The sequence below is a fragment of the Molothrus ater genome, chromosome 15, assembly GCF_012460135.2.
Source record: "Molothrus ater isolate BHLD 08-10-18 breed brown headed cowbird chromosome 15, BPBGC_Mater_1.1, whole genome shotgun sequence".
In the NCBI taxonomy this organism is placed as follows: domain Eukaryota; kingdom Metazoa; phylum Chordata; class Aves; order Passeriformes; family Icteridae; genus Molothrus; species Molothrus ater.
The window spans coordinates 12,847,090-12,861,865 of record NC_050492.2 but is presented as its reverse complement, the minus strand read 5'-3'; the positions used below and the strand labels follow the sequence as shown (position 1 = coordinate 12,861,865).

At 44.4% G+C, this 14,776-nt stretch overlaps 1 protein-coding gene across 3 annotated transcripts in view; it reads right to left on the bottom strand.

Moving 5' to 3' along the window:
* GRIA1 (glutamate ionotropic receptor AMPA type subunit 1) overlaps positions 1 to 14,776 on the bottom strand; it is a 121,343-nt gene that overhangs the window by 43,383 nt on the left and 63,184 nt on the right. For all 3 annotated transcript variants that reach the window (XR_004981106.2, XM_036391517.1, XM_036391516.2), the window contains exons 6-7: positions 4,203 to 4,364; positions 2,474 to 2,641 (exon numbers count right to left, since the gene is read on the bottom strand). Coding sequence is in view for 2 of the 3 variants with exons in the window: in XM_036391517.1 (XP_036247410.1) it covers positions 2,474 to 2,641; positions 4,203 to 4,364 (330 nt within the window). In the remaining variant the exon portion in view is untranslated. The remainder of the gene's footprint in view (positions 1 to 2,473; positions 2,642 to 4,202; positions 4,365 to 14,776) is intronic.

Sequence of the window (14,776 nt, the reverse complement as noted above, 5' to 3'; positions counted from 1 at the left end):
GGACATGGTTTAGTGGTTTGGTGAACTTGAAAATGCTGGGATAATGTTTGGACTCAATCGTCTTAGATTTTCCAGCCTAAATGTTTTTATGGTTCTGTGGTTCCTTCCTACACTAAACAGGAATAAGGCAATTTGAGAGCTTAATCCAGATGTTTGAGTGGAAGCAAGTAGAGAAACCTTTTGCTTTTAAAAAGCTTATAAAATTTAAGCATTAACAAATGGGAGGTGAACAGAAAGCACACTGTGAACAGCTGTAAGAATTGCCTTAATTGTGAGTCTTTACAGAAAGGATAACTCAAACCTTCAATTTTATCATAAGTTATTCTATTTCCATCTGCCTCTTTCTTGATACATTACTAAATACTGGAAGATTATCAAATTCATACTTAAATTTTTTGCTAGGAGGCTTCTTGCCCTGCCTGTTTCAGTCTTTTATTTTGATCATCACAACCGAACTGGTCAAGCCTTTTTAAAATTATTATTTTTCATCTGTAATGGAGCAACTTTTGCAAATGGGTCTTTGTGTTCTTCACCCAAGGTCACTCCAGCTGAAAAATTAAGACTTTTAAAATTGTTTTAATGAAGATATAAGGAAATTTCAGAGGAGATTTTCCAACACACACAAATTATATTTTCTAGCTGTCTAATTTTGATATCTTATTCTCATAAATTCAATAAAGAAAAATGCTGGAGCAGCTATTGCTCATCAGAAGACTTCCAAGTATTTCATGTTTATTAGGTAACCTATCTCCCTAATGCATCAGGGAGGCTGATTTTATTATAAGGGCTTGGAGAAGCTGTGACAGTGATTTGCCCAAGGTCATGCAGAAAGTCAGTGACAGGCTTGGGAACAAATTGAATCCAAGCAATAAAATCAAATCAGATGCAAGATGTGGTTTTAAAGGAATTGTTGTTTAGCAGTAAGCCAAAACCAAATCAAAACAAAATACTTGAGGAACTTTACATATTATACAAATGAACCACATAAATGGTGGGGTTTTTTGCCTTCTTCACAGTTAAGGAAAGAAGATGGGATAAGCTATATTTGGATAACACTGAACTAGCAGTATTTGCAAGGAATCCATCTATTTCTGTCAGGAAAAGAAAGAAAAGTGCTAAAAGTAAATGTCAGTATTGAAATTTAATGAAATTTTAAAATATTCTACCTTGGTAAGTCTTTGATAAGACTGAATTATTTTTCTCTCTTGCTGCAATTTTCACATTGTATTTTTGTTTATTCAAAAATCTAAATTTTATGCAGGAGGAAAAAAGCAAGACCATCAGATTTGAGGAATAAACTATCTAAATGGCTGCTCTTAAGACTTTTATGAGCCCTCACAGTATGAAACAAGCTATAATCTGCACTTTGAGAACATTTTGGTGACAGCCAACACATAAGGCAAAATTCACATGCATTCATTAGCAGGCTGGAACTTAAGCTGAGTTCACAGAGAGTCAAATAATCTGCAGAAAATACAGTCTGAGCAGGTCTGTGTCTTAGGGAGGGGAACATAAAGATAGGGACCCTTGATTTTATGGGATAATATTTTGGCTTTAGAACAACAACAGAAATCACAACAGGCAAGGTGTCCTATGGTGAAGTTATGGTGCCTGTACCCCCAGTCGTTGTTCTGTTTATGCTGGATATCATGTTCTGTGCCTTCAAGACTGGCTCTGAAGAGTGAATGTTTTGTTTTGGTTTTGTTATCAGCTGCTCCCCCACAGCTGGCAGGACACAGAGATGGGGCAGTACATGGTGCTGCTTTTGCTTTTTGCTTTGCTTTTTGCTTTGCTCTTGCTCTTGCTTCTGCTTTGCTCCTGCTTTGCTCTTGCTTTTTGCTTCTGCTCATTAGTTAGTAACTAAGCAGTCCGAATTTTTCCCTGGACTGTTTTTCCTTTCCCTTTTTTGGAGCCACTCGAACCTGCTCTGGGCTGGGGCCTGGCAAACACCGAGAGTTTGCCCCTTGTGGCCTAGCGGGGCCTACTCTGGGCAGCAGCTGCCCCAGCACCAGAGGGACTGAGAACAGAGCCACCACCCCCAAGAGAGACTTTCTGAATTTGTCATCTGTTTCACAGCAGGGAAAGAGTGCTCTTATCCAGTATTGTTCATTTTGTGTGCTGGGGGGTGCTGTGCCTGTTAAAGAAACAGGTTCTTTCCACTTCTCTCCAAGGAATCCTTCCCAAACCGGCTGGGGGGAAGGACTGTGTGAGTTTGCTTTCTGGAGAGGCCCCCTCCTGGAGGTTTTCTCCCAAATTTGCCCTAAACCAGGACACAAGGACACATCAGATGCTACCAGGAAGAGCAGTTTGCTGGCAGCACCCCTGAGCTTTTCAGACCTCTCTTCTCCAGAAGGATCAGCTCCTCCTCACCCCAAGTGATTTGTGCTTCTGCTGCTGCTCACCCGTCCTGCCCCACCGCAGGCTGTGCCCGGCGTGCCCCCAGCACACACCCACCCCCAGGCTGGTTGCCAACCTGCTGCAGGGCTCTCTGGATGTCGATGCCCTGTCCCCAGGGCACGGCAGGGTTGGCCAGGCAGTCGCCGGCGTTGCCGCGGCGGGAGATGTCGATGCGCTGCCGCCGAAGGTTCTGGAAGGCCTCGGCCATCACCCGCACGCCGTCGTAGGTGAGCGCCGACGTGTACTGGAAACACAAAGGGCACTCAGGGTAACCCTCCAGCTGGCTTGCTCTCATGCTCTTTGGTTTTTACCTGTTTTTTAAAACTTTATATGTTCCCTGTGTTCTTCGCACATGTGTTTGTAGCTCTGCAGCCCATAATGTGAGTGGCTAATTTTCCTGGTAATTTTCCATGGCCTTTCCCTAGGCAAAGAAACCAAAACAAATTCCAGACCTCCAAGCCTCAAGAAGCCCCTGTGCTACCTTGGTTCTTCCTGGAAACTGAGGTTGAGAACAACTCTTCGAGATACATTTTATGGACAGAGCACAGCTAATGCTGAGGGAAAGACTCCAAAACAAAACTTGACTTGAGAAGAAATTACATCACCACTAGTCCTCCTAATGGGTGCTTTTTATCAATTATGTTAATTCCCTAAAACCTATAAAAATGTACTCATCCCTGTGGGGATAGGCTTCTGTGGGCATCCTTCTATAACTACCCCTGAAAGCCTTCAAATAAAAATCCACTCTTATATTGCCTCCTTACTAAGAGTATCTTGAGTTTCATTTCAAGGTTAAGAAAATAGTAACACTCTGTCCTCACCTCCTGTCTATGAAGTTCAACAGCATCTTGCGCCCTGTAATCTCCACTGCCCTGTTGACTCCTAAAAGTTGGTTTTGACTTTCACATCTGGGAAGTGAAGGAGAAGCTCCTGATTTCACTCCCTGAAGAAGACTCAGCCCTAAAAGTCCTTCACCTGTTACCCAAGAATTTGTGTTTAATCAGAAGCATTGACCTGAACTTTTAAGGAGCACATTATACTGTGTAAATGTGAGCTACATTAAATCAAACAAGGGACTTTTTCTGGTCACGGATGAAGACCAGAAAATTCCATCTCAATTGGCAAAAATTCTGCGAAACATGAGTTTATTCAAGCAGAAACTTGTACAGAATGCAGTGTAAAACTTGGCAAGAACCATTAGTGTTAGCTCTTTTTTCTGTGATCACCCACTGATTTAGTTGTTTTCAACTTTCTTAAACTAATCCCAAAGCTAACATTTCTATGGCAGAGTGTTTGTCACAAATGTATTCATTTTCAAATATTAAACAGAGAAAAAAACAACCTCTCCCTCCACTCATCCCTCAACAGCTTCAGGGCCTTCTGTGTCAGGAATTAAAATACTTTTTCCCTCTGTTGTACACTCTGATATGAAATTCTCAAAAAGAACATCTGGAAAGACTTTATTATTACTGGATGTCTTGTAAACAAGTCAAAGGTTAAGGACTTAAAAGAGGCCTTTTTGTTTTTTATATACTGAACATTATGAGATAGTTAACTCCTAGCTTCAAGGGGGTGAGAAGTGGGAGAGTGAGTGAATACATTAAATTTTGTGTTTCTTAAGAGGCAGTAACTGCAGCCTAGTAAAATTCAGATAATGTTGAGGCAAATGGAACAGCTAATGTTCATAATTATACTGAGAGTTTCTCAAGTGAGAATAAAGAGCCATGTGTGATCTAAAGAGGTGAGCATAACTTGAACTGAGCCAGATGGAACCAAATGAAATGCATTTTTTTTGTACCACTTGCCTTTGGCCTCTTCCAGTCCACACGTGGATGCTCTCTGGCATCATTATTCCTCCACTGTTGCATGATCCTGGCAGGAACAGTATCTGTGTAATTCACCAACTGGAAGCCAGTGACATTGGCTCCACTCTCTCTGAATTTGGTCAGGTCAATGTCCATGAATCCCTGGAACAGGAGAGAAAAAGGAGAAGCTCATCAGAGGAAGACACATCTAGATGAGAAAGAGGAATCCTGCCTATGTATGAATATGGCAGACTGCTCAGGAAAAACATCTTCCCTCTGGGAGGAAATGTCCAGCTCAGGAGAGGCACCAGTTCCCCAGCCATGGTGGGAACTTGCTTTTCTCACAGGTTCTGAGCTGGCCATATCCTACAGTTACCAGCCAGGGTGAAAAATAATCATATTAACACCAGCTCACTTGCAAGAAAGCTAGCAGAGTAATGGAAAAATGTATCCTGAATAATGGATGAAATGAACAAAATTCGTAAAATATATTAAAAAGTATTTGTCAACCAGCTCTAAAATTTATACAGAATTGTTCACCCAGCCCTAATTTTCATGCACTCAGTAACCACTGGATAGGCTACTTCTTTTCAAATCACAGTTCATAGGGAAAAAAAAATTCTGAACAATGAACTCCCAGCAGATCAGGAAGGAACTGGCTGGTCAGCTTCTTAAAGAAGTCTTACTATTAGAAAAGTCAATTTTCTCATCTGGGAGAAAAGAAGGTGCTTTTCTACACTTTAGATTGCTAATGTAATACATTTATTTCATTTCCTTATTGTTCTTGTCCACTTCTGGCTCTCTGCATGTGATGAACACGTGTGCAAATACACATGTGCATTGATCAGGGTGGCACTGCAGAATTAGTCACCCCCTTGAGTCAGAGGTGAAAAAATTAATTAGAGAAACACTGCAATATGGAGGGAGGGGGTGATTCCTCGGTGTCCCAGCTTTGATCCCAGCCCTGCAGCCCTGCTGCTGTGCAGAACTGCTTGCTGTGGCTGCTTGCAGAGGTGCTGGGACAGGGGCTGTGCCCTCCTGCTGTGTGTGGGACAGGCTGAGCTCCGCTGCTTTTCTCTTTAGGAGCACAAGCACAAGAGATGCACTCAGGTATTTGCACTGGCACCATCAGCAGCCTTAATGCATGAGGGGAGATGAATGGGAGGACAGTCCCAATGCCATCACCTGAGCAGCAGAAGGGCTGGCTGGGGCTCTGCCTTGCCCCTGCCCTGCTGCTGAGTGCTCTCTGCAGGCTCCTCCTCAGCCTGCCCCTGGGTTCCTCTCCCCTGCTTGTTCCCAGACTCATCATGATGGCGTGAGCTAAAAAAGCCAAGTTACGTCATTTCCAGGAAAACACCAAAATCAGGTTCCCAAAATGATGCTCTCGGTTCACAGGCTGAGGGAGCTAATTAGCTGATCAACTTCCAAAGTCAGATGGAGCCATTAGATGGGAATTGTTTTGGGACTAGACCTTGCCAGGAAAAGACTAAATTGCCCTCTCACATAAGTGTCAGACTGAGGGAGTCATAAGTGACTCAAAAATGACTTTAAAGACTTTCACATTTTTTCTTCCAGAATTTTGTAGGCAATTTGGCATCCACTTACAAGGCTGAGGATTGGATACTGGTGTACCGATGCTCTAAATAGATGGCTTGTTTTCCTTCAAAGTACAGTGATTTAGGTTAAAAGAAAAAAAATGGTATTTTGTGCGTGCATACTCCTCAGAATGCTGGTTAAGCCCACATCAATCTTGTTTGTAATTGCTGGCGTGGGGGTTTCAGAAAGCCAGAGCTGTGATTAATGAATAGGAAATGCAGCAGGATAATTGTCCCTGACATCTTAATGCATCTCAGGCCAAGTGGGTTTTGACACGTAGAGCTCCTAAGGTTCAGTAAGAGGGACCTCACAGGTTGCCAACTGGGTATTCATGGCTGGGACCAAATTACACTGACATTTTGCTCCTGGGAGCTACTCAGGGGAAAAAGATCTGTCAAAAGAAACTATGGCAGAGCAACTTGAAGTTTGTGCAACCAGCTCCTCTTTGGGAGACCTACAAAGGCATGAAGAAAAGTCCAAGTTCACTGCAGAGTATGAATAAGATGACTGGTGTGTTAAGCCCCCTCAGAATGCAGATTTAAATAGGAAAAAAAATTGTGACAGCAGTGATGAGACAGCAGTGGTTGAAACCACTGTATTTCACTGTTTTCCCCAAAAAAAACGTTCTAAAACTGAAGTAAATATTCAACAATATTCATTGGGATTCACTGCATAAAATTGGGATTCATTGCATAAAATTAGGATTCATTGCATAAAATTTTTAAATAGTCTGAAAAAATGACAGGAATTATTTCTTCCTGAAGATTGTACTATTTTTTCCCCTCTGAATCTTGACATAATTCAGGTTCTTCAAAAAGTGTGGAGACCTCTGAAGATTTTCCAATCATTTAAGGCAGTTGGGACCATGGAGGACATCATTAACCTTGAAGTCATCTTTGCATTTTGGCTGCTATCAATGGCTGAAATAATTGTTTTCACCTGTTATCCTTCCTTCACATGCCCCAGCACAAAGATATTATAGGAATGCTCCTAATTACAAAGAAATTTTAATCACCACACTGAAATCTGCTCAGAGCAGGTCTGGGGAACATGAGAGCCAACGAACATGGAAATGCAGAGGTCAAATATTTTAGGAAATAATTCTCAGAGCAGGTGAGTTCTTGCTAGCAAACCAAATATAAACAAAAAGCCATCAAGAGTTATGCAGACTGGTTTTTGAAAATGCTTCTATTGACAAAGTGGCAGCAGGAATTCAACCTGCTTATCTGTCCTTCTGGAATATCAGTCAGTGCTTGTAGGAAACAGGAGAACAAGAGAATTACAATATTTGCAACTAAAGAAATCATCAATCATCTGTCACTTTGTACTAACTATAGACACGTATTGCAAAAAAAAAAAAAAGATATTTTATTTAGTTTTCAACTGGCTGTATATGAGAAACAGAAAACAAACTCTTAAAACTTGACTAAGAAAAGACTGTAACCCATGACTAAGGGGCAGCAGCTGTGCTTTTGCAGTAATATGTTTAGCATCAACCAGTTTGGGAAAGAACTAGCCCAGAAATGCTTCCCTCTGTCATCTAACCAAGCACAGGAAGAAGTGAACAGTGCTGGAAGGATGTACTCCATGTTGCCCCATGGAGTGGTCAAATGGTTTTGAAACTATTCTTAAAATTTGCCAGGGAATACTGGAAAACCCCACTGTGCAGCCATGTCTGGTGCAAGTTCAGGGAAATGAGCTGAGCCCCTGGAATTTGGCTGTGTGTGACTTTCTTCAAGCTCTCGACAACCTGAAGCATTTGGGACGTGTCTGTTGGGCATGCAGGGATCAGCATTCACCTCCCTGCACAGCGCTGAAATCCCCCAGGGAGGAAGAGGAGGAATATGGGAACTCAGAGTGCAGCCCAATGGAAAAGCAGGCACCCAGAGGGACCCAGAGCACAGGGCCAGTGCCCAGGGTGTGGGTGCTCCAGGGCAGACAAGAATCCTGCATGCACAGCTGTCCCTGGGAACCATCAGACATCCATCAGCCACCCCACGGCAGGATCAGCTGTCCCTTGGACTCAAACCCACTTCACAGAAGCACCTCAGCAGCCCAGAGGATGTGCTTTCCTGCCTTGCACATCCCTGGAAACTGCCTGGCTCTCTCCAAATGCCACGGAATGAGCAGGTTGACAATAAACCACACAAATCTGGTCCCTCCTCCAGCCTGCTCTGACTCACAGCATCTGCAGCACACTGCTCCAGCAGCAGCCAGGCTGGGTTCAAAGGAGGGAACTTGCTCTTTAGCCCTTACCATGGGCTCCTCTCTGCATTAATGGACCTCACAGAGCAATTAAGTGCAGGGTGTTGCTGTGAGGAAATAATATGGGCAGCTATTACAGACCTTTGTGGTTTCAAATAGAAAACAGTACTGGGAAGGGGGTTATCCTCCCTGTGCTTTCCTTGATGCATCTGTTCTTTATGCTGTTCTTAAACTGAAAGCAGTTTTCAGCCAAAGGTTGTTTTACTGTCCCATTTGCTGCCTTGGTTGCTGGGAGAGGCATCAGCAAGTCACACATTTATATTCCTCTCCACTGCTTGTGGGCTCAATCATCAAAGGAAATGCATAATGCAAGAAGACTGATGACTTGAAATGGGCCTCATGAATCCATCTTGATTAAGTGGTCCACAAAGGACCTGCCTTGAAAAGAAAGTCCCTCCAGAAATGACCCAGCTCCTAATTTATACCCTGGACACTGTGAGGAGCCAGACCACTGAGTGGGCAGCTGCCAGTGCAGGGGTAACCTCATCCCTTTGTCCACAACCCTCCTCAAATCTGGAGCTTCACAGGCTGCCCTGCATCTCTCCCTTCACCCTCATATTTCACTGCCTCACTGTCCTAAACTCTGCCTCCTGATGACCCTTGGTGGCACAGCTGCTTGTGGGACACCATCCCAGCAATGGCAATGCCCCCACACCTCCTGATTCTCTTTGTATTTCACTGAGCTCACATTAACTGCTGGCCCTTTCCCTGCAGGTGCCTCCTGTGATGCCTTTGAAGCTGCAGAAGCACGGGCTGAGCTCTGGTCAGGCTCAGCAGCTCAGAAACCCCCCCAGAGCCCAGCTGAAAACCTCCCTGCCTGTGCTCCAAGCCTCCTCCTTTCCTGGGATAAAGAACATTAGAGAGTCTCCTTGAAGACAGACACGTTCCTGAGAAACAGTGCTGTTTTCTCTCCTCCTGCTGCATCTTCTGAACTCTCCAGATCTCCCCCTGAGACTGGCAAACTCAGCTTTGAATGAGGAGAGGGGAAAACCACCCCTTTCTCTTGAATTGCCTGGAGAAGACTTGTTGGCTGAAGGCAACAGAGCCCCCTGATCTCAGGGAGGAGTATTAGGTTTTTTAAGTCTCTTTCTGTCTGGGATGAAGAGACTGGAGTCTGCTTTCTCTTTTCTTTAATGGCACACTGAAACATTCCTTTTCAAGCCAAAAGCATTGAAGCAATTCACCCTGAGCTTGGGTGGGTGCCACAGAAACCTGTGGCAGCGTTGGGAAACTGGCCCAGCTCTGTTTAAATGCATGACTTGCAATGCCAGACTACTTCCTTGCAGCAGATTTTATGATTATAAGAAACTTTGCAAAGCAAAATTTTTGCTTCTGAATGGCTGTAGAATACAAAGTGGCTCCTGTCATTCCAAGGTACACCAGTGACTTACTGCAGGGAGCAAGAAATGGAGTGTTTCCACACAGAGCAGCTCTAATACCCCAAATTATCTTCAAGCTTAACTTCTCCAGTGAAGCATCATTCCTCACTCCCATCACTTTGTATTAATAAGGAGGGAATGTCAAAAAAGAGCCCATCTGCTCCAGTCTCATTCCACCGTGCCTTCCAGTGGGAGAGGAGTTCTCCTCTGCAGTTATTCATGTGTCAGATCCCACTGGGGCAGCAAAACGTGTGAGCCCTCACTGGGACTTAGGAGTGAGTGAAGAAAGGAAAAGAAAGACAGGAGAAGGGGGCACTGTCAGGCAGCCTCCCAGCCCTGCAGCTTGATGAGAGTGTTTTCTCCTGTCTGTAGTAACAACACAAGCCAAGTGAGGTGAGAATCCAGACTTAAAGCACAAGGGGTTGGAGGTGAGCAGCAGCTTCTCCTTGGTGCAGCTCTGCAGATTTGTTTTTGTGTATTGTTTGCCCAGTCTTGCAGCTGCAGCACATTGTGGATATAAATGACCACACACATCTTGTCAGAAGGCTTAGTCCAGGCAGGGGAAGGGATGTTCTAGGTGGATGTTTGTGCATTAGGGAGCTTTCAGGCCATAAACTGGTTTAAATGTTTGGGAAATGTGCCTTGCAGTGGCAGATGCCATGAATTCAATCAAAGATATGATTAAGGGATGACCTGATCCCAGTTTACAAGGACCAAAACATCAGTAATGGAATATTTTGTCTAGCAAACAGAAGCATAAATCTGGTCGAGGAAGCTGAAGCTAAGCATGTTCTGACTAGAAAAGAGGACAAATGAAGTCACCATGAGGCAGATAACTATGGATTTACACATCACCACTTGCAGCTGAGCTGGGATAATGGATTAGGAGACTGCAAATGGCTGAGAAAACCTGTTAGTTTAACACCATTTTGCTGAAGTTTAAGCAAACACATTTTTCCTTCCAATAGCTGTAATATAATCTGTCAGTTACTCACCTGATGCTCTGATTTTTTTAAGCCACAGTAAGTCACTCATGTTTTTGAGTCCTCATTAACTACTGAAAAAATCCTCCCAAGGTTGCTGTTCATATTATCCTGTGTGGGCAAGTTTTGTATCAAACCAGATAATTTTCTTATGCATGAGACACTCAAGTTCAAGCAAAATTTAATTCAGGGCACTGCTGTGTCTCTTACTATCAGTAATTCAGATGAGATAATGCTATATGGGGTTCTTTTGCTTGATAATTTTTGAGTCAGGACAGAAAAGCTGTTTGGAAGTGAAATGCAGAATTTTCACTGAGATATTATATTGTCTTTCTCTGAGCAGAAAATGAATTTGTCTCCTGAGCCTTCTTGCACCAACCTCTCAGGAAGCAGAAAGGTCTAACAGGCATAATTTTAGAACCCTAAAAGTAACTTAGGACACTTTTTTTCCAATAGCAGAATATAAATTTTGCATCTTGAGATCTTGCCAGGATGAGCAGGAGATGCTGTACACATCCTCCTGGAAACCCCAGAGAACAGAGTTTCAAATCAGTGAGTGACTCACACCTGAGCATTGCTGCCCTTGTTTGTGCAGCCAGCAGCGCTTCAGGAGACTCAGATAAACAGGGCAGCTTTCAAGCTGATGGGAGACAGAACTACAACATTTTACCTCCAGGCAAGCAGGGCATGGAGCCACGGACACACTGCCAGTGGCACAGGTCCCACTGTGCTGGGGCAGGGCCAGGTGTCACTGCTGGGGCAGGCACAGACCTTGCTTGGGCACCACAACCCTCCCCACACAGCCACGCACCTGCTGCAGGTGTGGGCATCCTGCCCTGCTTTAGGGGAGCTGCTCTCTGCCTGTGGATGGCAAATTTGGGAGGGTTCCTCTTCCCTCTCTGCACCCAGTGTTGGTCTCACATTGCTGAGTCTCAGCCCTGGTGGTGCACAAGTTCTTCCTCCTGTTTTTCAGGTGCAAAAAAATCAAAGCTGCCCATCCAACCCAGAGGGGAACTGGATAAAGCCAGCCCATCTTGTCTGACGCCTGCAGGAGCCACTCTGCAGACAAAGCTGCTGTGCTGGGGAAATGATGATGCAGAATGATTTATTTTTTTAAATATATTCTCTATTTTTTTAGATATGTATTTGTAGCTGTGTGGCCTATTGTATCTGTGGCTAGTTTTCCCTAGGCAGAAAGACAAAACACATTCCAAGACCCAATCTTGGTTCTTTCTGGAATGCAAGGGTGAAAAACAGCTCTTCAAGACACATTTTCATAAACAAAGCTTAGTTTCCATCTGAGGTGGGAGGATTTAGAGATGGTTGAACCAGGGAAAATTGCATCACCTCTTGTGCTCCTAATTGGTGATTTTTGTCAATTATGTTAATTTGCTAAACTTATAACACTGCATTCACCCTATGGGATAGTGGGCATTTTGTGAACATTTTTCCATCTCTTCCTCTGGAGGCCTCCAATATAGACCGACCTTTATATTACCTCCCATAGTAATATTTTCTCAAAAGTGTGTGTTTATTTCTAAGTTCTCTAAGGCATCACTGGTAACGTCCACCAGCACCACAACTGCCAGCAAAGGGAAACTGTCTAACTCAGTGCTGACACAGGCTGATGTAGAATGGCACAGGAAAAAGTGCTTATCTTTGCTAATCAACACTGTTTTTATCTTTACTTTTCCCTGCTACACCTGCCATCAGCAATCTTGTACACTTACCTATTCATCTTCAAAAAAACCAGCCCTTGCTAAAAGAACAACTGGGACTAATGCACCAGGAAAGAAAAAGAGGCTAAAACAATCAATGTGGCAGCTGTCTTTCATACTTCTCCTTTAAAGACAGGTCACATGAATGTCCCTTATTTAATGACAAAGATTTTTCTCTGCCCAAGCTGATGCTCTCCCACTCCTGACAGTAGTCAGCTCACATCCATGGAATAGGACAAACAGATACACAAAGCCAAGGTTGTGGGCAAAAAGCCTGAACATCAAAAGAAAGGAATCCCAGAAGTTTCTAAGCTTGTTGCCCTGATAATATTGACTGTATTTTTTTTCCTCTTTGTGGTTGCTAGAACTGATGATCTCAAAGGCTGAGAACAAAGCTTAGAAAAATGAGACTCACAGAAACAAACACTTTTAAAAGTTGCCAAATCTCTTTGCGCTCCAGAGGGGAAAAGAGAGAGAGAGAGAGAGAGAGAGATGACTGCAAACTGCCAGTGCACCTGACAAATGCCCAGGTTTGCTCTGGTAAAAGCTCATTGGGCTAACTCTGATGGGTACTGGTTAGAGACCAGGATTTCATCAGATTGCAAAAGCCATGAAGAGTGCCAAATTTGGCTCGAGGACAGGGAGGGATGTTCACAGAAACCCTTCCCCTGGCAGAGATGTTGCAGTGAGACCTTCATGGGATGGGTAGGGCTGGGTAGACAAGAGAAGTTGTGTCTTTAGCAGGTGTAGCGCGTTCAGAGAAGGATGTTTGCCCATGGCCTAGGGTGCAGAATAGTTTCATTTTGTTTGTGACCACAGAAATATTATTGTCTCACCTTGGCAACAGTAATTTCACTGAAAAAGAAAGCTGTTCCTGCTAGGAAACATCAGCTTTCACTTGCTGCTGTCAAATTCTGCTCAGCACTTTACTACAGCTCACCCCGAGCAACTGCTGGGCAAACACAGAGCAAGGCTAATGCAAGGCAGCGACTGCCCATGGATTGGCTGTGGCCAGACAGGGAATTCCTCCATTCCAAAATGTGCCTATGGATGATTTTTTTAGACCTTATTCAGCCTGTGCATTGCCTTGCAAACTCATTTGCATTCCTGATGGAACAGCAGTTTGAAGCTGCTGCGACTGGGCAGTGGTGTGCTGCTGCTTGGATTTCTTGGCTCCGTATAGCTGTGAACAAGCATACAGCTAAAAAAAGGAATTTAAGTGGGGTTACCCAGAAATATTTCCCAATATTTGCTTTCAATGTATAATTTCCATAACTGTGTCCCCGTTTTTCCATGCCCAAGTAGGTCAGGCAAAAGGCAGGGGTTGGAAATTCCTCCCCTTTCTCCAGCTACTGCAGGAAACTTGGTGACTATGAACGGGCTGAGGATTCCCTTGACCTGATCTTCATACAGAGTGAGAATCCTAACTCAGGACTGCCTCAGCCAGCACAGGGCATGAAAAATAACTCATTTGGAAACCCAACACTTCCAGGTTTTAGCTCCTAATTTATTCTCTGAGGACTCAGTGCTCCAGAGGGAGGCACTTCCCCAAGCAGGGCTGCTCTCCAGGCACGCGGGCGCGCACGAGGGTACGGGAGTGTGCGTGGGCAACGCACGCCCTGTCATCCTAGGACATGTCTGCAGGGGAAAATGAGGGGTGTTTGAGGTCTACCACTATGAGTGTGAGTCAGTGGGAATAAATTACAGCATGCTACACCCTCTGGAGGCTCTAATCCAGCCATGAGGTGTCCTCAGAAGAGGGTAAAACCTACTGTGATCTCTCGGATCAGAGCATTCGCACCAGGGATTAACCCTGCCAGAGGCCAGCTTCTGCCAATCTCTTATAAAATCCCTGGCCATCCCCACTGAGGGAGGCTTGCTGTCCTTCCTTGCTGCCCTGTGGTCTCAGAAACATGGGATCTTCAGGGTCTTTTTGCCATTCTCCTTGCTGAACCCATCATCCAGTGGCTCTCGTGTGGTGCAGCACATTACAGGAGCTGATTTGGCTTCTGGTGTCTGAACCTGCCCATGTTAATCTGCCCTGGAAAAGACCTTCTTAACCTTGAGGGGTGCCAGGGTTTTTTTTTAATAGTTTTACCATGTTGTCTGATTATCCTCTAGTCTTTTTTCTTTTTCTAAGTATTCCCCTCTCTGACTTTTGGCTCTTGCGTGATGCTGGATTTTAAGGAGCAGGAAAGACCAAAGGTAAAGCTTGAATTCCTCTCACTCTGCTCCTTCTCCCCAGAATCCAAGCTGCTTGGAAAGCACACCAGTGAATTCTGGTGATCCTGTCAGACACTGTGGGACCCAAGGCCTCCTCCACTGAGCTGCAGTGGAGGCAGAATGTCCCTGCAGAGGGGCTGGAGAAATGAAAAGCCTTTTGCTCCAAGTTAATTATTTATAAACCCTGTTGGCTGAGTATGCAACCTCTCCCAGCCAGCTCTGTCCTCTCAGCATTTGTGCAAAGGCTGAGAAAACACATTAAAGATGGGAGAAGTGTACTTTTCTCTGGGTGAAGGTGAGGGAGCGTGGTTATCCTAAGAAATGTCCTTCAAATCTCCTACACCTGAGTGTTAGTTCAGTTCACCTCGTGCCTTTCATGCATTTATCCTCATGAAACTGTGCAGGGGGAA